This window comes from Pygocentrus nattereri, chromosome 9 (genome assembly GCF_015220715.1).
Source record: "Pygocentrus nattereri isolate fPygNat1 chromosome 9, fPygNat1.pri, whole genome shotgun sequence".
Taxonomy (NCBI): Eukaryota; Metazoa; Chordata; class Actinopteri; order Characiformes; family Serrasalmidae; genus Pygocentrus; species Pygocentrus nattereri.
In genome coordinates this window covers 32912580-32933501 of record NC_051219.1, presented here as the reverse complement: position 1 = coordinate 32933501, position 20922 = coordinate 32912580, and the positions used below count along the sequence as shown (strand labels likewise).

Sequence of the window (20922 nt, the reverse complement as noted above, 5' to 3'; positions counted from 1 at the left end):
TGTAACAGTGCATTATCCAGTAGGGGATGTAAGGGAAATAGAGGATTAGCGCCTACTACCTATTCAGTAATACAATATTCTCAGACCACTACTGACATCGTTCCATCCAACAAATTTCTGCCTCTGTAGTCTCAAATTATGTGTTATTTCTTACATATTATTTAACTCCCACAGGTGTTAAATCCAGGAATCATATGTTGGGGCAGTAGCTTCTGTTCAGTTAACAGATATACCCTTAATGACTGCTGCAAATAACATTTGGAGAAGGTAGATCTAGCATCTATTATGAAATCTCTGGGGTGCAACTTCCAGTCTTTGTCAAACATTTCATTTGTTGTATTAAATTGTGGTATTACAGTTTATTTCTGATTGTTAGTTTACAATACAAACATTAGCATGATCTACACAGACATGTGACGTAAAGTTCACTCACTGTCAAATTCGCAGGTTTATCCATGTCCTCTACGGTGACCATATTTTGGCTTTCAAAAAAAGAAGACCCCGGGAGCAGAAGGGTGGCACAAGGCAGACGGTAACAAGCAAATGTCAACATGAAAGTAAAGCCAAACAGAAATTCTGGCGAGGAAGGTCTGAAAAAAAGGACGTGTCATGGAAAAGGAGGACGTATGGCCACCCTAATGTCCTCACATCACACTCTACTGGCACAGGATTTGACCTTTGGCCTTTCTGCACTCTCGTCCTATGGACAGGTAAAGTAAGTTTTAGTCCAAAGGTCAAAATCACTTGTCTATGGTCTCAAAAAATATATGACTAAATTCAGCGCCCTTATGTGAGTAAGCTGTGCGGCAGTAATTTCTTAGCAAAATTAGGGAGTCCATGGCAGGTAATGTAAAACAACTTTTTCCATAGTAGCTAACCCATCAAATTCATCCTTCCAAACTGAATCCATTTTTGATTCCTTTACACTCATACATGTCAGCTTTAGCCCTTGAACTGATTCATTTCGAGGTTTTACCAGGCACTTGGCCAGACTGTGGTGATTTCAAAATCACTCTGGCGGGTTAGCTTAGCTGCTGCCGCAAAAGTGAAGCCCACAATGTCTGTTGAAAGCATAAACTTATTTGCTGTTTGTAACCACTGTGCACACTCCTCGGCTGTCCACCCTACTGGGAAACCTACATATTAAGGGATATGCTGAAATGATCATTCTTAAAGTAAAGTATTCACTCCAGCCACAACACTTTTATTTATGTTTTGTAAAATATTTTAGCCTGTTTATTATTTTTAACTTGCGTATTTGCCTGCACCAAAGAGTAAATACATCATCTACTTGTCTGATATTTTTGGAAACTTTGGAAATTGAGCACTTTTGGAAAAGTGCTAATGACATGCCCTATAACATTTGCGTTATTTATAACTAGGAATGCTGAATTTTGAAGCAGCACTAACACTACTAACTGCAGCCTTTTTGAAACAGGTAGAACTATACCTCCTAACAGGGTGTGGTTACTTAATGTAGGTGTTTTACAAAGAGCTTGTGCCAGGACAGTGCAGAAGCTGGCTTAGTGGCGCAACACTTCCATCAATGGCATCAGAAACAGTGCGAGGCTGACTCAGTCAATAACAGGGGAAAGTACTCATCAACACACACTACAGTTACTGAAGCCCAGAGGCAAGAGTGATTTTACATGAGCAAGTCCATGCAATGACTGTTTTCTTGCAAGGCTCATAAAGCATACTGTTCCAGACTGAGCCTGAGGATGTGGAAATACTGGGTGAGGCCCGAAGGTCTGGAGAGACAGGCCAAGGCATAAGTGCTTGAGGTACTGGGTTACGTCTGAGGATCAGAGCAGCAAAACAAGGCCTAGGAGGCAAAGTGTTAAACTGGAGCGGTGGTGTGGTTGGGGTGATGCTAAACTCATAAAGAAGGGCATTGCTACAATCTCCAGCATCCTCTACTGCTCAAACACAAGACACCAACAAATGGGGGATGGAGGGGGGCATATAGACACCAGAGCTTCACACAATATATTGCTTGTTAATTGATATTGCAATACTGACCTTTGCAAAACTGATATAGCAGAGGGCTGCAATATGAAAACAGGCTTTCTAACGAGTTACACAATTGCTTACTGTGTGGGTTTATTGTATGCTGTGATGAGTTTCTGTGGGCATTTTGACAAACTATGGCATTCATATGATCCAATAAATGTAAATAATTTACTTAAAGACAATGCAGGTCAGTCTTTAAGTGTGTCATATCAATTGGGTTTTTAATATATCGCAAGGAATACAGGAAAAGCAATACAACAGCAATTAGGGATGAGCCTTCTAATTAATTTGATAGTAAGAGTATCTGAGGGCTTAATGATTTGGGGAGAATATCTAAATGCATTTTTTTCTGACCAATATTCTCACTGCGATTTAAATGACATTATTTTCTATATGTTATGGCCCAGGCCTGCTTTTTGGTCAAGAAGTTCAGCATATCCACTTCTGGCTTGAGACTTAAATGCTTCGAAATTCAGACAATGTCTGATAACTGATAATGCAGATTAAAATTGCAGCTCATTTGATTTGAAACCTCAGTCCTTCAAGTGGTGATTACACCATAAAAACTATGGATCTTTCAGCTGTATCCATAACAGTTACTAAGAGTTAATGAACAGAAAAGTGATTAAATGAAAGGAAAGAAAAAGCAAAAAAAAAAAAAAAATTAAAATTAAAATAATTAATAATAATAATAATAAATATCTTTATGTGGTCGTTTCTCGTGAGTAGGCCATGTGCCAACATAATAGTTTGTCAGATAAATATATAATCAATGGACCTAGGTAACATCAGCTGGAGTAGTTAGCATAGTTAGCGAAAAAGCTGTGCCAGAGCTGTTGGGCTCACTTTAATCCTCTATTGCATGATTATTACTTACACACGATAAAAATGTTTTAATGTGTTTGTTATTTAAGATTGCTTTAATAATGGAAATATTTTAAAACATCAAAAAATTAAGTGGGGTATTTGGTAAATTGCTGCCATATGGCAACAATGCGCAATCGCATCATAGCACCATAGGAAAAAAATTCTCTCTAAACATCCTTGTATTGAAAACAAGACCAAACAAATCCAACTCATTCTTAGTGAAATGTATGACCCAATATTCACAAATAGTGGAAATTAACACAATTTCAATTGTTATTTGAAATATATGGTAATAACATAAGAAGAAGAATTCCTGGTTACGTGATGTCATGAAGTACAATATTTGTCCTTTCAAAGTAAAAGACCCTTTTTTCAAAATTAAATAGGAGAAAACCGATATTACTGTTTTTTAGTAACCTTAAGATAAAGTAATTGTTGCCATATGGCAACACCATGCAGTAGAGGGTTGTGGCATACTGCTAAAGTGTAATGTGTAATAAACATTGCCATTTAGCAGGATAGATAAACTGTATGTTTTCTCCATCTTCCTGTAAACATTATGAACAAAGCAACAAACAACTAAACAGTGACTTCAGTATTCGAATACTGGCACCTCAAACACTCAATCCGGACACATCCCTAATCACATTGAGTTTTTTGTCTATATGCCCAATACACAAGAAAAACCCTGAAATACACTCACAAAATTATTTGGACCGTGCTTCCCCCAAGAAAAGGACGGCCTACTGACGGCCTACTGGTACTACTGAACTTAGCAACCCTTCATTTTAGGACTTTGATTTTTTTCTTAATTTTTTCCCCAAGAACATTTAAGATATTATCTTGGGTTCCCTTAACATCCTGATCCTTTATGTGGAGTTTACCCAGCACTGTTCATTTTTATGATTGGCCTGATAAAGCCATAATCTCTCTGCGCCACACAGAAACATGAACCCCATTAGCGTTTTCCTCTCATTACTTTTCATCAGGCTAAGAAAAAAATGACAATTATTAATTAATATCCATTATACATTTGTCTTTCACAAAAGAAGACATGGTGGGGGAGTGAAAAAATAGAAGCAATTAGTTGAACAAAATCAAAATATTGCGTTTGAAAAGGCACTGATGAATGTCCTGTGAGCTCTCATTTTGGAGCGAAACAGCAATATATTCTAGCTGTCATATTTCATTAAACTGCTATTACAGTCTTGATAGAACTATTAGTCACTGTATTATTAATAACATTAATGTATTTACATTTTTTGTGTACAAGCCCGTTTTCCAGCAATAATTTATGAACTAGCTTCAGATATTTTATAATGCTCCCTCACCTCAACTCTTTTGTGCTTATTATTGATTATAAAAACGGACTGAATTTTTATGCTTTTTCCCCCTCCTCCCTTTTCCAACGCATTCTCTTAATGTTCTGGCGAAGGGCCTCCGCATTAAGAGACTGAAATAAAGTGCATTTACATCTGAAGCATAACTTCATAATTTACATTCCAACATTTATTAGATGTGACAAATGAGCATTTGGTCCACTCATGCTTTTCCACAATGCAGCACTCATTCAATCCATATAAATTACAGCTAGGATTGTGAGTGCTAGTGCAAATGATCCTATTATATTTATGCAGCAGCACACACATGGGCCTGGTGTGCTTAGTGTAAAGGGGTGGGGGGGGTGGGGGGGGTGCAGTCTGTTCGTGATCTAATCCAAGAAGTGCTTCTACATATTGTGTATTCAAAAACACCTTTTACAAGTCTCCAACACAATCACCACTAGCAGGAATGACGTCCAACAAACTGAACATTACCAAAATTGTATGGAACCACAACTTTGAGCTGAAAGGACTGCAGAAAGAGGATTAATTGAAACCATCTGAACTGAACATAATCTAGTCTAATCTGAAGACAGGACTAGTCTTTCAAAAGCACCTCACCCTACAGTGAGAAGCAAAGTATTGGGACAATAAAATAAAACTGGTTGTTTGTTCTATACATTCAATTTGTTTTTCAGATTGAAAAAGGACAGGAGGGAAAATTACAAAATACCATCTATTATTTCTAATTTTTTCATTTATTGCAGCATGTTTACACATGAACCACAACTGTTTTGGAGAGTCATTTTGCTGCATTATGAACTTCTGCCATATGAGCTTGAAGGCAGAATAAGTTTATGTTCATTCGCTCTGCTACCTCAATCACTTACAAAAGGTCAGTTAACTAGTTTCAGCAGCAGCCATGCAGGTCTAAGCCGTGTCAATGTTGTGTGTGCTTTGGACAATCACTGATTAAGCTTTATATTCACTGAATCTGTTTATGAAAGCTTATATTTCTTGTCTCAAAGTCTTCCTTCACCACTCTTGCACTGTAGATTTTCATTTAGGAAGGATTTTCTTCATAGTTCTACATTATATTTATGTTTATGTCAGTTGTTGTGGTCTACCTTGACCTGGTTATTGCAAACTGTTTACCCCTTCAGTAGTTTCATACTGCATTCATACTGTACAGACGTTTGTCTTGGTTTATGCTGTTGACCTCAAAATAAGACTGAAAAGTCAAACTCCCACAGCTACAACCAATCATACACATTTACAGTTCCCTTTTATGTGGGCAATTGAAAGTTATATAGAACACTTAAGCAATTAGATAACTAAGCATTTGTCCCAATACTTGGACTAGTGCATCTTCAATTCAGTCATTATACATATCAACTGTCATTATACATATACACAACTGTACACTTTAATGAAATTTGTTTAGGCTATTATGCACATGCTGCCAATATATGCAGCATCACAGTAACAATTATAGTATAATTTAGATGTTTATAGTTCTGAATAATCTACCCTTTGGTATATAAACAAAGTCAATTAAATCAAAATGTGGTTTGTTGTAAAATGGTTACTTAGAGAGAAACAGAGCAACTCTAATTTCTTCATAATGGTGGTGAAGGGAACTAGGCGTTGTGTTATCTATAATGCAAATGTAGCCATTTTGTTTCTATCCAAAATGTCATCCTAAAGATGACTTCTTACTTTTATTGATAATATTGATTCATATATTGATAATGTATGACAGCAGTACATTTATTTTGGATACTATTATGCCTTACAATGTCATGCATGTACCTCTTTGTCGTAAGTGGATTTAAAAAGAAATATGTTTTAAGTCATATGTTATATGTCATTCTGAACCATTATTAGTTTAATCACCATTTTTAAACAATGCCTCAGGCATTAGGCAACATATTCATATCCACTTTAGGTAATAACTATGATGTAGCTTATAGAGGCATTAAAGGCTTTGGATGTCTGGTTCTCATCACTCTGAACATCTCTGTCTACTAAATTTCTCACTCAAAATTATTTTGGAATTCGCCATGAACATCTCACAAAAGTGTCATCAGAAAATATGCACAAAAAAAGATTCACTTTACTTCACTGTCCCAATACTATAGTCCTCATCACTTAGTGCAAGCACTAAGCAGGAAATATTCTCACATTCGAACAGACTAAATCATAGCAAACTCCCTTACAAGGCATCAACCAGGAGCCTCATTCATGTTTAAACAACTCGTCTCGTCTCACGCTAATATCCCTCAACCGATAACTGCCATAAGCCAGCGTGTAATGTTAAATAATTATAGAGAGCAGCATTTTCAGCAGCATAGTCACAAACGCACCATGGGAATCCCCCCATTTAAACAAATAACTGCCGCTGCAGGGGAGTTGGCAGATGAATTAACAGCTAATAACGTACTGTGCAGGCCGATAAAGAACATTCCCAATGTGTCAATTACAAATAATTTTTCTCTGATTTCCAGACTTCTGAAAAATAATTGCATGCTTTAAAGTGATACAACAAGGAAATTCTAGGCTTTTACATTGTACCAATGAGACCATTTTCCTCTCATTCATTTGATCAAAAGGTTCCAGAAGCCTCCGTGAGGGACGGGCTTTTTGTCGTTGCGAAACGCTCAACACGTTATATGCAGGCCTCCCCACTGACAGACTGCGCAAGTCGAAAAAACACAGGGCTTCAATCAGCCTCCTGTTCATTAAAATCAGAGGGACAGGGCCTGCAACGAAAAAGATGCTGACATATCAAAGGGTCTCAGTACCTGCATTACCATAGTCATTTACTTATTAAAGCAGGGATGTTTCCTGTCAATCAGTGGGCCATCACGTCTCCTCATTTGCGGCGGAAAAACTGGCATAATTGCTTCTTACACTAATCAACACAACTTGGGGTAATTATGCCTTGAAAGTGACATTGGAGGCTGAGAGGGACGTGTGTGTGTGCGCGCATGTGTTTGCCTGACAGGGGACAGGCTGCCTGAGACTTCTAGTCTCCTCTCTCTTTCTCTCCATCTCTGTCTCTCTGACATGTCTGCTCGTATCAGAGCTTCCTCCAACATACAAATAAGGCAAGGAGGAAAACTTACATTCACACGCATGTAATTACAAAGTTAGCTTCAAGGGCCAACGCCATACAGTCCCTTTCCCAGGCACTTTAAAGGCTTTAGCAGTGCTGTAATTAAAACAGTGTCATATTTCTGTCGTCTCTCATGCAAACATATAATGACACAGCTACAGCAAATCGGAAATGATAGATCTGAAATTTTATTGTATTCTGCTTAATCACAGACTTTAAATAAAGGCGTCCTTAAAAGTGGCTCGTACATTGTGGACAGAGGACGGAAAGGGATAAATAAGAAATTCTCATAATAAGCCACAGCGACTCATAGAAGAACAGTGAACGGCTAAATCAGTCTGTGGTTTAATAAAGTCAGAATGAGTATAAACAGAAGAACCAAAGGGTCTGAAATATTCACAAACAAATACACAAAGCAGTGGAAAGAATAACAATAACATAACAGTAGCTCTATTAACATGTATAAAAATATAGACATTAATTATATATGTTGCCAAAACAGGTGTTTCAACCACCCTCATTAACGTGTATAAAACAGGATGCCACTTTTGCCACAAGTCAGTTCATGGAATTTCTGCTCCAATAGATTTGTCCTGGTCATCTGTATGTGCTATTATTGTGGAACTTAACCATCTAGAACCAACAACATCAGTCATGAAGTGGTAGATTATGCAAAATCAGAGCAGAACCGCAGAGTGCTGAAGTGTGCACTGCATAAAAAACCCCTATCCTCTGTTGCACCACTGACTGCTGAGACTGCCTCTGGAAGAAACATCAGCACAGGAGCTGTGCGTCAGAAGCTTCATGAAATGAGTTTCCATGACTGAGCAACTGCACACAGGCCTAAGACAAGCGTTGGCTGGATTGGCGTAAAGCACTTTGCCACTGAACTCTGAGGCAGCAGAAACACACACTCTGGAGTGATGAATCATGCTTAACTAGCTGAGAGTCTGTGTTGGCGTATGTGAGGAGAATACTACCTACATGAATGCAGAGTGCCAAGAGCAAAGTTTGGTGGAGGAGGGATAAAGGTCTGGGGCTGTTTTTCATGGTTTGAGAGTTCCAGTGAAGGGTGATGCTAATGCTAAAGCACACAAAGACATTTTAGATAATTAACTTTGTTGCAACAGTCTGGGGAAGGTCATTTTCTGCTTCAGCATGACTGCCCCTGTGCACAAAGCATTGTCCATAAACACATGGTTTGATGAGCTTGGTGTTGAGAAACTCCAGTGGCCTGAAAATAGCCCTGACCTCAACCCCACTAAACACCATTTGGAATGAACTGGAACACTGACAGTGAGCCAGGCCTTCTCATCCAACACCAGTGTCTGACCTCACAAATATTCTTCTGATTGACTGGGTCCAAATTCCAACACAACGCAAAATCTTGAGGAAAGCCTTCCCAGAAATGTGGAGGTTGTCATAGCAGCAAAGGGGAGCCAACTTCATTCAATATTTCTGTGGTTTTGGAATAGGATGTCATGTGAGGGTCAGGTGTCCACATAGTTTTGGTCATGTGAATTTAATCTACTCATCAGAGCCTTTAGTGCAAATTTGTGTGGTACACATCAAATTCACAAACATTTCATTTTTCACTTTTGACTTTTCATTCATATTTCATATGCTAATAATATCCTTTGTAATAAATTTTAAAAGAATGCAACACAGAAGCATTTCAGCTAGTGGTCTCATGCCTCTTGGACCCCATTGTTCATGTAGTATCTGACAAACATTCTGATTCTGAAACAGACCTGCAGGCGAACTCCACTGAATTAAAAAAATCTGCATAACTCTTTCATTGAGATGTAAACAAAGTTGTTCAAAGTGGTTTGATGTAAAATAGCACATTGCAGAGAAACATATTGATTCTTTTTGATTGATATCTTTACAATGGTGGTGATATTAAACAAGTCACAATGTCTACAGTGCAAGCATAGCTTTTTGACCAGAGGATCTAAACAAGCCTTTTGAGTTTCTATATGTAATGTTGATAATGGTGAAATTGTGGTGAATCTGAGAAATTTAAAGGACTACTGTGCCTTACAACAACTTGCATGAACCCCTCCACATAAATGCATTTTGAAAATGACATTTTAGGCTAAAAGCTTTTGAAAAAACAATCATAAAACAATATATCAGGTATCAAGAAGAGTATGTGTAACAATTTTGTGAAATAACAAAATACCTATGAAGTAGCTTAAAAATAAACAATTAATTGTGTACTATAATAACTGTGTTAAAATCATTCCACACTTACTAATTATAATCATGCTGACTAATATTTAAGTAGCTATAGCAAGTAGCTATAAATATCTACATTGTATAGTCCATTATGTAGTAATGACTGGACACATAAGTGGGGAAAATCCAAATGCCTAAAATTGCTCAATGACTGCAGCGTCATCAGCCGGAACACATGATTTCTGATGTATACCTTCTGCTTCTGATCCTTCAGAAAAGTGTAGATTAGAGACTAACACAAGGAAGAGTGATGTCCTGATTAGATGAGGACAATGGACAGAGATGGTCCTAATGGTTACTATGCAGTGGTGACTCAGGCAGAAGTAGAGGAGCCACTGTTCTTTGACTCATCCCCAGGACCTTCTCCTGTTGATCGTTTTTGACTTGCATGACAAATCTAATTGTGTTTTCCCACAGGGATACAACCATTCTATTAAAATGTCACATGTTGCAGGCCATGCACTGGCCAGAAATCTGCAGTCAGCAGAAAAGCACACGCAGCAGAGACAGCTCCTTCAGCAAGTTTAAGACTACTTCTGACAACTTTCCCCAGTTCACTTATGCAGTGTAGCATGACTATCATCTTGTACTACATCAGCAGCTAACTTTCATTCCAGCAAGATTTTGTTGATGTTCATTACAACAACTTTAAACCTACAAAAGTCTAAAGGAGTTTGACATTTTGTGAAAAAAGGTCATGCACTTGACATGGGTGGATATTTGTGGGTAGGCCGCCACAATTAATACACACTAGTTTACTGCAATTATTCAGGCTGATGCCAATTATTTTATACATATTGTTTAAGTTGCAATAAATAAAACGTGAATTAAGTGCTTTTCTTCAATGAGTTGATGATTTAGGTTTAGGCATTTGGCAGACGCTTTTATCTAGAGCAATTTACAGTTCAACTGCATTACAGAGGAAGGCAAATAAAGTGTTAGGAATCTTATCCGAGGACTTTTTCGGCTTGGCATGATATGTTTGGGGGGGGGGCAGCAATGCTAAATCCTAAATAAAGCACCTATAGCCAATTCAGTATGTGCAATCAAAGCCTCCTTATGCTAAAAACATTTGTATTGTATACTGTTTACACATTTCAAATGAAGGAGTACAGACCGCACAAACAGACTGTTTACTTATCAACCAAAAGGTCAAGACCTTCCTAGAAGTCAAAGAATGTAGGTCAGTATAAAGTGGTGGCATTTAAAGGCCTAGAAAAACAATATTTGAGGCTACATCACAATATTACAAAAGGTCTGCACTAAATTGTCAGTGCCACTGTTCAACTGCTCATTTCTGTGTGAAATGTCAATAATTGTCAGATATTTAAATGGGATGTTTGCCTCCGGATGAGGACAACTAAAGAAAAACTAAAAAGAAGGTGCTAAAATGAAGCCATTCATTTCTTCCACAATTTTGTTCATTTATCATAATTAACAAAATGCTTTTAAAAGGCTGGATTTTTTGATGTGAAGTATGTCAACAGAAAAACATTCAGCATTTGAACAGAGACCGATTATAAATGAAAATTGTGTGTATCAAGGAAAAAAAAATAGAAATGGGCTTTTCATGTGGGGAGATGTCCGGCCATAAATCTGCTGAATTTGGCCCCTGGGGAACTGGCTCCAGTGATCTGGTCCAGCAGCACACAGAAGACCAAAACCACAGAATAATGAAATCTGGGCTCCACTCATCTCTATCTACTCATCCTTTTCAAAGGGAAGCACAAAAAAAAAAAAAAAAAAAAAAAAAAAAAAGGAACAGTTTACCATTCTGGAAAATATGAAAGAGTCCAAATATTTCAGCATCAGAGAGTCAGAAGAAAGACGTGGGGTTTTATAGACACGCCATTTCACAGTTCAAACGGGAAACTACTGAGAATTCTGGTTAGTGTCATCCCTTAGTCATGCCACGAGCATTTCATACCAGTAAACAAACATAGGGTTCAAGAGGGGATTCTGCAAAAAAAGAGAAATGCACACAAAAGGCGCCTGAAGGGGGAAAGCCTGGAGACGGAGCAAAGCTTTTACAGGAAAAAGCAGAGTGATTCACCTCCAATCAGTAATGTGTAATGAGTCAAAAAGAGCGACCTGCGCTAAAACAAGAGGCCAGAGCGAGACCAGAGCTGTAAACTCATTTTCTGAAGCTGGCATCCACGGCAGAGCTCAAAAAGTGCTCCGAGCACGCACGATAAATCTGACGTGAAATCATAATCATAAAAGCAATTAGCTGACCCTGCGCCACTTGTCCTTGGACATGACAGTGAGAATTCATACAGAGTCCTCCAAGGATGCTACAGCGCGGGGGGAGGGAGCACAACACAGCAACAATAAAGCAGCAGGCCCTTCCTGTGTCATTAACCACAAACTCCAACAGCTCAGGACGTGCAAGTGCCACTCTCCACAACACATCATTACACTGAGCTCCCTCCTCTCTTCGGTCAACAAGCACTCGCCCCGACATCTGTCTTAAATATGAACCTCTCCACAGACCGTCTCCTGTTAAGGACATAGCACATTTAAAAATGACTGTCTTGCACTTCTTCCTTCAATAAGGAAAGAAAAACTTTAAACAGTGGAGCTTCAGAACTTGGGGGTAGCGCGATGTACGAATACATGACCATTTTTAAACATACTTCATGGTACATGACATATCACAATGTTACAGTTTTCTGAGGTTTGCAAGCAAAACACACCAGATGAAAATAGTCACATTTTAAAAGACTTAAAAACTAAGCAATAATTTGTTTTTAAATTCAGTATCTCCAAATAAAGGGTTTTAGATGCACCAGGTGGAAAAATAATCTAACAATGAATAAATAAAATAAAATTGACTTCAGTTTATGAATTGGTTGTTTTTACATATAATTTGTCTGTAATTTTTATGATACATGCCGTTGCTCGGTGCTGACAATTAGAGGTGGATGATATGGCAAAGACAATATCATGACATATCATATGCATCACAATTCAATAGTGTTTCTGAGGTTGACAAAATTACTAGTACTGGCACATTTTAAAAACACATCAAAAACTACACAATCATTTTATTCTGCATTTCACATTCTGCTCTGCACTAAATCCATTCGAGCAGGACAAATTATACTTAAATAAAACATGCAATTTTTCAATATGTTCAGAACAACACATTGACATTATCACAATCTCATCATTTTGTCCAGTCCTACTGACAACAACCATAATATTCTCAGAAAAGCATACTGTGATATAATTCATTACAAAGACAAAATCATTTCTATCCCTAATTACCATCAGACAACCTCTGCCATTTTTAACACTTTATACATACTTTATATATATACACTTTTAATATATATGCTATATATAAAAAACTTAACTGTCTGCAAATCTATAGGCAGAACATCTTTCTATGTTAACATGTCTATGCTGTCAGTTCTCAGGGCTGGAGCCTATCCCAGTGGTCATTGGGCGGAAGGCAGCATTCACCCTGGACAGGTCCATTTTTTAACAAACAAACAAATAAATAAATAAAAATTTATAGGAATTAAAACCACACACATTTTAATTCTGTCTCATTTTGTTCTACAACATGCTGGGTTGAACTTCTCACAGCCTCATAGCGTCCATCTGCCTCAATAATCCTGAAATATCTAGGAGGTTTGAGCCCCCATGTGAACCATAACTGCCCTTTTACTGCAGACTGCTCCAATAATGGATTACAATCACAATTAGAGAAAGTAATGAGGAAAAGGGCAGAAAAAAGCAAAAAAAAAAAAAAAAAAAAAAAAAAAAAAAAAAAAAAAAAAAGACACATCCAAACTGCTGCAAAGCTTCACCAAAGGAGCAATGACTTAGTGCTGAGCAACCACACTGGCAAAAGTCCGGAGTTTCTTTTCAATGTATAACATTGAGTTTCCAGTCTAAAATTTACAAAGCTTCTATGTTGTTAAACTAAACTGTGGGCAAACTAGTGAAGCTGTAAACAACCACAAATTTGCTACTGTGATATTGTGAAGCTAAAATGTGCATCATGAAGATGGTATAATGCACTGTGGAGAATGTGCATTCTATTAACTATGGCACTGACTGCCCCAAAGTTTCAAAACAAGCAACATCACTGAACAACACACTCCAGCATGTTCATTAGCAACAACATTGATACAGTCATCATATTTACTCAATCAAATTAATGTCATGCAAATATCAAACGGTGAGCCCAGTACAATCCACAAAATCTAATTGAATCGTAGGTCCAGGCCACGTTACACCGCTCGCCAACACCGTAATCCCTTCTCTGGGAAAAAGATGTTTCGCATCCACATGGCAGCAATTCCAAGAATTCCACAAGAGCCAAACCATTTATCCCTGAGTCACATACAAAAGACAATTGGAATTGTATTAAAGAAGAATTCTGGACAGATATCAGGAAAAAAAAACAAAAAACTTAACTGTCTGCAAATCTATAGGTTGAACATCTTTCTATGTTAACATTTCTATGCTGTCAGTTCTCAAAGACGGAACAGCACACCATTGGTATAATAGGGGCATCAAAACTTTTGGTGACCTGTATTAAGACCGTGTAATTATGTCCTCTGAACAACTGCAGCAAAAAAATTTTATTTATATATATATATTTTTTTTTTTATACCTGCAGGTGTGACATTACATCCATATGCAGCAAGGTGTCGAACCATCACCTCACCCCTCTCTTCCTCTAGATGACATGATAAAAACACAAGCTTCGCCTCTCATGTTTATAAAAAACTATGAGGATTCCTATAAGGTGCAGCATCTACTGTTACATTTAAGAGAAAAGCATAACTGAAAATAATGTGTGAGGGAGAATTTTGGAAAACGCACAAACCTTCTCCATTAATAGCCGCCATAAGTTAATTCAGTTTAATGTCATTCGATGGATACACTTCACTCCTGAAAGGTCATACCAAATGAACAATGATTGCTCAATATATTATCTCAGAAGAAAAGTGGGAACTGGAACATATTGCATATATGTTGCATATGCTGCAGTCTTGTCTTGACCTGGAGCAACACTGGTAGGCAGTTTTAGACATCATTTCAGAGGTCACCAAAAGTGAATATACCGCCATTAACAAGACTTGCCATGCTAGCAGATGAATCAGTGTTGTAAGAAAAAACAGTGATAAACCTTAGATTTATTAAGACAGCACAGGGTGATGTGGTTGAAGTTTGAATTGTACTGCTGTGCCTATGTAAGTTGTCAGCAATTTAGATATGACATTTTGTTGAGTGAAAATAAGTCAACACATCCTCTACAAAGAACACACTTCTGAACATTTTAATGCACCATCGCTGTTAACTTGCTAAATTTAACATACTTGGGAAAACTACTGGTCTGTGTAAAGGTTACATTATATTTTAAGTTTTACTTTTTTTTTCTTTTTTTTTACAAAATATCAAACTCAGCAGATAAACAGAATGTGTGCACTAAAATTTGCAAAAAAAATTGAAGTTTGTTATCTGTAGAAGATGTGTGGACTTATTTTCACTTAGAAAATCAACAACACATGAAACCTGACTTGGGTTGTATATGACTAAAATTTAAGCAGAATCGAATAGTACACATTTTGACAAAAACTTGTGCACTACAGTTTAGACTGAATGGGGTTTTCTGCCAATATTACATGAAGCTTGTCCAACCCGGCAACAGTCAATGCGAAGAAAGAGAAAAAAAAAAAAAAAAAAAAACACATTTGTGGGCAGAGCTTGTAGACATCAGTCAAAATCAAACAAACCAAAATGCTTTCTCAAACACAGTTCAGCCTGTCCAGAAACAAAAATGGGCTGCCGTCGGCTTCATCCTGAGCACTGCCTCCTGCCTGGAACTAGTGTTCCACAAGTCCCCACTGAACTGGAAGCTCATTTTCAAAACTAACATATGAGCAACAGATGTCTACCATAACCAGAGGGCAAAGGGTGACAGCAAAGTGGGAGGAACAGGGAGAAATGAGGAGAAACAAAATGGACTAAGCGAAAAAGATGGCAAGAGAAAGAATGAGAAGCCACCAACCCACCCTAACCTGAGGCCAGTGCCACTGGCTGTAATGTTAATGTTGGCATCTTGTCAGGCTGCCCCCGATTCCTGGGCTTTGTGGGTTTCCCCCCCCCCAACATGGTGGTGATAGCAGAGGGGCTCCGGAAATTCGGAGACTGCTGAGCCAAAACAGATCACTTCAAAGCGCCTTATTTAACGCTCACTAAATTTTTCATCACAGTCGCTTAATATCCTGGGGAAGGGGAGCTTTTGAAGTCGCAGCGAGACCGGCATGTTCTTCTGACAACTTTTCCTTTTTTTCTCTCCTCCTTTTTTACCTCCTCCCTCGGCTTGTGCATCCCTGGCTCTTTCAACAGGAGGCCAGTGATATTTGGGGCACACAGAGCAACCCCAGCGGGCAGGGCAAAGCCTGGAAGTCCACTTAGCACAACCCTGCAGCATAACCACACTCTATAGCCATGCAGTATGGTCATCACCACACTGGAGTAAACACAGCTGAACACACCACAGGCAGAAACAATTTACCTACAGCACATTATTAACAACATGATTAATCAGGGCATCTTAAACATTTGTGAATGAGCCAACCCTGTACGTGTGAAAAAGCACAAATAATAAAAATCAGTTTAACCCAAAAAAAAAAATGCATTGAAAAATATAGATTAGATTATTAGGGGTGCAAATCTCTGACCTCGTGGATCCAACTTGATTAGGACTCTTTAGGACAAAATTCCAGGCAACAAGAATTCTTAAATTTCACCACAATTTAATCTGATTATTTTTTGGGATGCATGGACACAGAATTCTCAGCTGGTGTTGTCATCCAATATTTTACACTTGAATTTAAGTGGAGGTCAAGGCAGATAGACTGAGACTGGATCTTTAGATGTATTACCATTACGAAGAAACCTTTCTGTAGGGTTACAAGGGCATCAACGCACCCATAGTCCTATAGTTTTACTTTTTGTCCTTTGAGGTTCACTGATCACTGATATATCTATTTCATTCTTACATGACCATTTTCTAATTTTATTTATCCATTATGATTAAACAGGCTCTTTGCTCACTGTGCCTCCAAGACTGATATATGTAAATCAGCTCTGTTCAGATTGGCTACTTTGTGTTATACAAGACGCAAGCCTGGCCTTCACATAACTTTAGTGTGAATGGGTGGATAAATGTACCAGTTCTTATGACACCACAAAGACAATGAACTCAGAATGGGCTGTTTTTGGAGCTTTTTTCCATATATGACTCCATGGACTAAAGACAGAACAGTACAAACAAAAAAGTGAGGAAAATTTGTTCTTATGAACAAACAATGGCACACTTTGCATAATATGTGACATATCATCTGCTACAGTTTCAACATTTCGTTGATTCAACGCTAACATATTTCTTATGCCATTTTTTATACAAAAACAAAAACCACTGCCATGCGTTGAGTTTATTCAGCACCAGTACATTTTTCTAAATATTTATATGCTAAGAGTGATATGATTCCAATAACTTTATACATAATGACTTATGTTGGTAAGATTCAAAAATATTTACACAGCACACATAAATGAACTATTCACAAAGTAATGAAATACAGACAATAAAAAAAACAATATATCAATAATCTTTTTTTATATTCAACTTTTACATTTCAAAGTAGTTCAAGAATTTTAGTTTATTCAAAATGATTGTAGGCATTATCAAATAATATCAATCCATTTTAACGTTGAAACGACACCTTCAGATTGAAGATTCATGATGCACTGATACCTTTTTCCAACCCTATTTTTTAGAAATATTCAAACAACAGATATACAGATTTGCCAAAGATGTTCACAGACATAAAAACTGCAAAGAAGAAATATATGGGAAGAAGAGAGAGAGACCGCGTGCACGAGAGAGAGAGAGAGAGAGAGAGAGAGAGAGAGAGAGAGAGAGAGAGAGAGAGAGAGAGAGAGAGAGAGAGAGAGAGAGAGAGAGAGAGAGAGAGAGATGAACTACAGTGTGCGAGCTGGTGAGCTGGGTGGGGATGCCAGTAGCCCCCGGAGGCGAGCTTCATTCAGGCTTGAACGGGACTGGTGTTGGGTTTGATTGACAGCCCAGAGTGGAGCACAGGTCCAAACCTGCTACAGCTCAGACGGACGGGGCCGCCTGCCACTGAGGAGTGAGGGCCGCCCATTCGGCGAGGTGAGTCAGAACCTGTTAGCATGAGTGCTGTCCCCAGCCTGACACCCCGGCACACCCGCCCAGAGCCTGCCTCCGACTCCCTCCAACCCTGCCACCAGTCCCCTTCCTCTCATCCACATCAAATCCTTTCAGACACAGATTTCAATTATTCACCTCATCCAAATAATGCCTTGTGACATGAATTATCCAGCACTGTAATAATCCACTTAACTGGGAAAGAGCAGCTCATCAAAAAGAGAAAAGGAGGGGGAAAAAGCGACTTGTCGACCGGTTAGGAGACCGAGGAGCCTTAATAATCCACATTTTTTCCGCTTTTGAGGAGAGCGCTTTGAGCTCGGTTTGCTATCATATATGCCGTGAAATCACATTAAACAAAAAGGAACAATTCAGAAACTAATCATCCGGAGGTTACAAACATGCCACAGGCAAGTATGTCAGCGACAATGAAAACACAGAGAGGACGAGCTCGATTCTAGGTTTTACAATTGCTCACAAAACAGTAAATAGGCTTAAGCATACTAATATCTGAGGCCAGGCAAGAACAGCGGAAATGACAAGAAAAGGCTCATTATGAAAAACATGAAATAACACTGCATTATCATTTTGTCAAGTTCTGAATGTATATAAAACATTACACCAATGTGGTTAAAACAGAGATATCTATGTCAAGATAAAAAACCTACCTGCTTATTACATGTAATAACACAGCAATGTGACAACATTTTATATCGTGGTCTCCTGTTTGCCTTTGTATGAACACACCATTTACTTAATGACAGTCTGGGGTTTTAGTTAAGAAGCTGAACTGTAAACAAAGAGGACCAAAACATATCAAACGGTCAACTATTGTAACTTGCAGACTGTGTGTCCATCTTGCACTGTATGTAAAGTGTAATCAGTTTGTGTGATCACTGAGTACTATAAGTGATCAATCACATATTTCATGGGAGTGTTTGTTTTCTGAAGGATTTAGTTGGAATAGATTTCCAGAATAATGGCTTACCAGAGCTTCCCGCGGTGGAGCATCTCTGGCAGGAGGTCCACTCTGCAAAGAAAACAGCAGACTTGCATTACATCTCCACCTAGAGGCATTCAGTGCACAACACACTCAGCTCTCTACCTCCATAATACTGATTTTCAGCAGCTAAACATTCTGCTAACAAATAATATCAGACTGATATAATTTTTTTTTTTAGATTTTAATTGTATACCCCAATAGTTTAGTGGAACAGAGCTTTATTGACAGATATGATTGTTGGTTATTGTTACAGTTCCTAAACTCAAATAAACAGCAGAAACTCTATAAACAGTGTTATATAACATATGTTGTGGCACTTTGTAATTTTGTTGTATTTCCTTGTTTCTCGTTAGTTCATTTGACGTGCATTTGTTGTTCTAACCATGACACTGCTTTGTCCTCAAAACACTCCAGTTCAGTCTGTACAGCTGGAGTTTATTTAAGCAGAAGAAGACTCTTATTGGGACGCTCAGTCATAGAACCATCAAAGGTTTCAGTCAATCACAGAGCAATCATAAGTTTGAATCCCTGGCAACCAAATGCACATGATTTCCTTACCTCAACAAACACACACACTTTCAGTAAAAATACCTGTTGTCAGCAAGCTGGAGTGTTTTCTACTAATAAAAAGCCAAAGTGAGAAATTGATGTGTGTGATGTTTTAGAACAACATGCTTCTATCATTAGTGGATTAGTCACATCTGGCAAGTACATTCAATAAGGCCAGTATTGATGCCGATACCAATCCAGTGTTTCGAATCAGTCAAATTATTATGAAAGAAAGACACATTCATCAATATGAGTCAAACCGACAGAGCGGGTTGTTATCTCCAACAATTTTACTGGTCAGTAACGTATATGAGTCAGTCTCTGATTCAGTGCCATTATTGTAAGTTTTTATAGAATTTCAGTTTCCTCAGATCTTTCCAACATCATTAGAGACGACCAAAAAAGGAGAGGCTGACTGCCAAAGATCAGCCGCCTGTTCAAAACTGGATACAGGATGTAGTGAGCTACCACACTACTGTTATTGGGTTAACAACAAAATGGAACAACGATAATTTGTTCACTGTTTCCGTTGTGAGTGATTCATGTCTGTTCAAAGGGTTTAATCAGGTAATAAAATCCCAGCCACAGCCAAAAAACAGTACAGCAGACATCCAAATAACATCTCAGGACAGTAAATCTCAGGTGAACTGATTAGGCTTTTCTTAATGCCCCCTCGTCATGTTGCTGTGTCTTCTCTGCCTATAACACACTCGGTGCTTTACAGGCCTCTAGCTTTAGCCTGCATTCAGATATCATGACACACTGAGTCCTTTATAGGTCATTCATGTTACTCACTCTCTGTCCTTGATGGTCACTGTCAGCAAGCTGTCCTTAGAAATTGTGCTGTTTACTCTAACTTTACACAGGCACGATTACTACACATCATTCACTGTTTATTTGGTGCCATTTTAGAAAAAGACAACCTTTATAAATCGTTTATGAACGGTTTCGTTTTTTTTAATGGTCGTTACGTTGTAAACACGTCAAAAGGCATTAATAAGCTGTTCTAACACATTCATAAAACAGCAAGATGAATACGAATGTGATGAAGCTGGCAGTTTTAATGCTGACTGAAGAAGACATATTAAGACGAGCAAACTCCAAAACCTGAGGTTTAACAATATAAATAAATGTGAGTTCACTATTTGGTAAACAGGTCACTACTGCCCTTTCTATTCGTCTGTAACTGTTTGTAACTGCTTAATAAATGATTTAAGGTCTTTATGACCTAACTATTAAACATTAAAAACCATTTTAAAAAAAACATTTTAAACCATTCATGAACACTTCATAAGGGTAGTCTTATTTTAAAGTGGAGCCGCTTATTCTATCATAAGGTATTACTATTATACCATATGGGTATATATTGCTGCTCATGGACTAAAAGGTGATGCACTGACTTTCTAAATGTTAATAAAATATCTTACCACTAGGGCAAAACTCTTTTGACCAATAAACAACTGTTATTAGTGGGTGATTAATTCTCAGAAGACAAAAATCACAGATCCAAACCAATTAAAACATCAAACACAGTGCTGAGCTTAATATAAATGAGGTTTTAGGCTTTACTGAATGAAAAACCATAACATCA

General features: G+C 38.0%; 1 protein-coding gene across 1 annotated transcript in view; it reads right to left on the bottom strand.

Moving 5' to 3' along the window:
- pex14 (peroxisomal biogenesis factor 14) overlaps window positions 1–20922 on the bottom strand; it is a 94267-nt gene that overhangs the window by 70877 nt on the left and 2468 nt on the right. The window contains exon 2 of the mRNA XM_017708188.2: window positions 18768–18809. Within this exon, the coding sequence (XP_017563677.1) occupies window positions 18768–18809 (42 nt within the window). The remainder of the gene's footprint in view (window positions 1–18767; window positions 18810–20922) is intronic.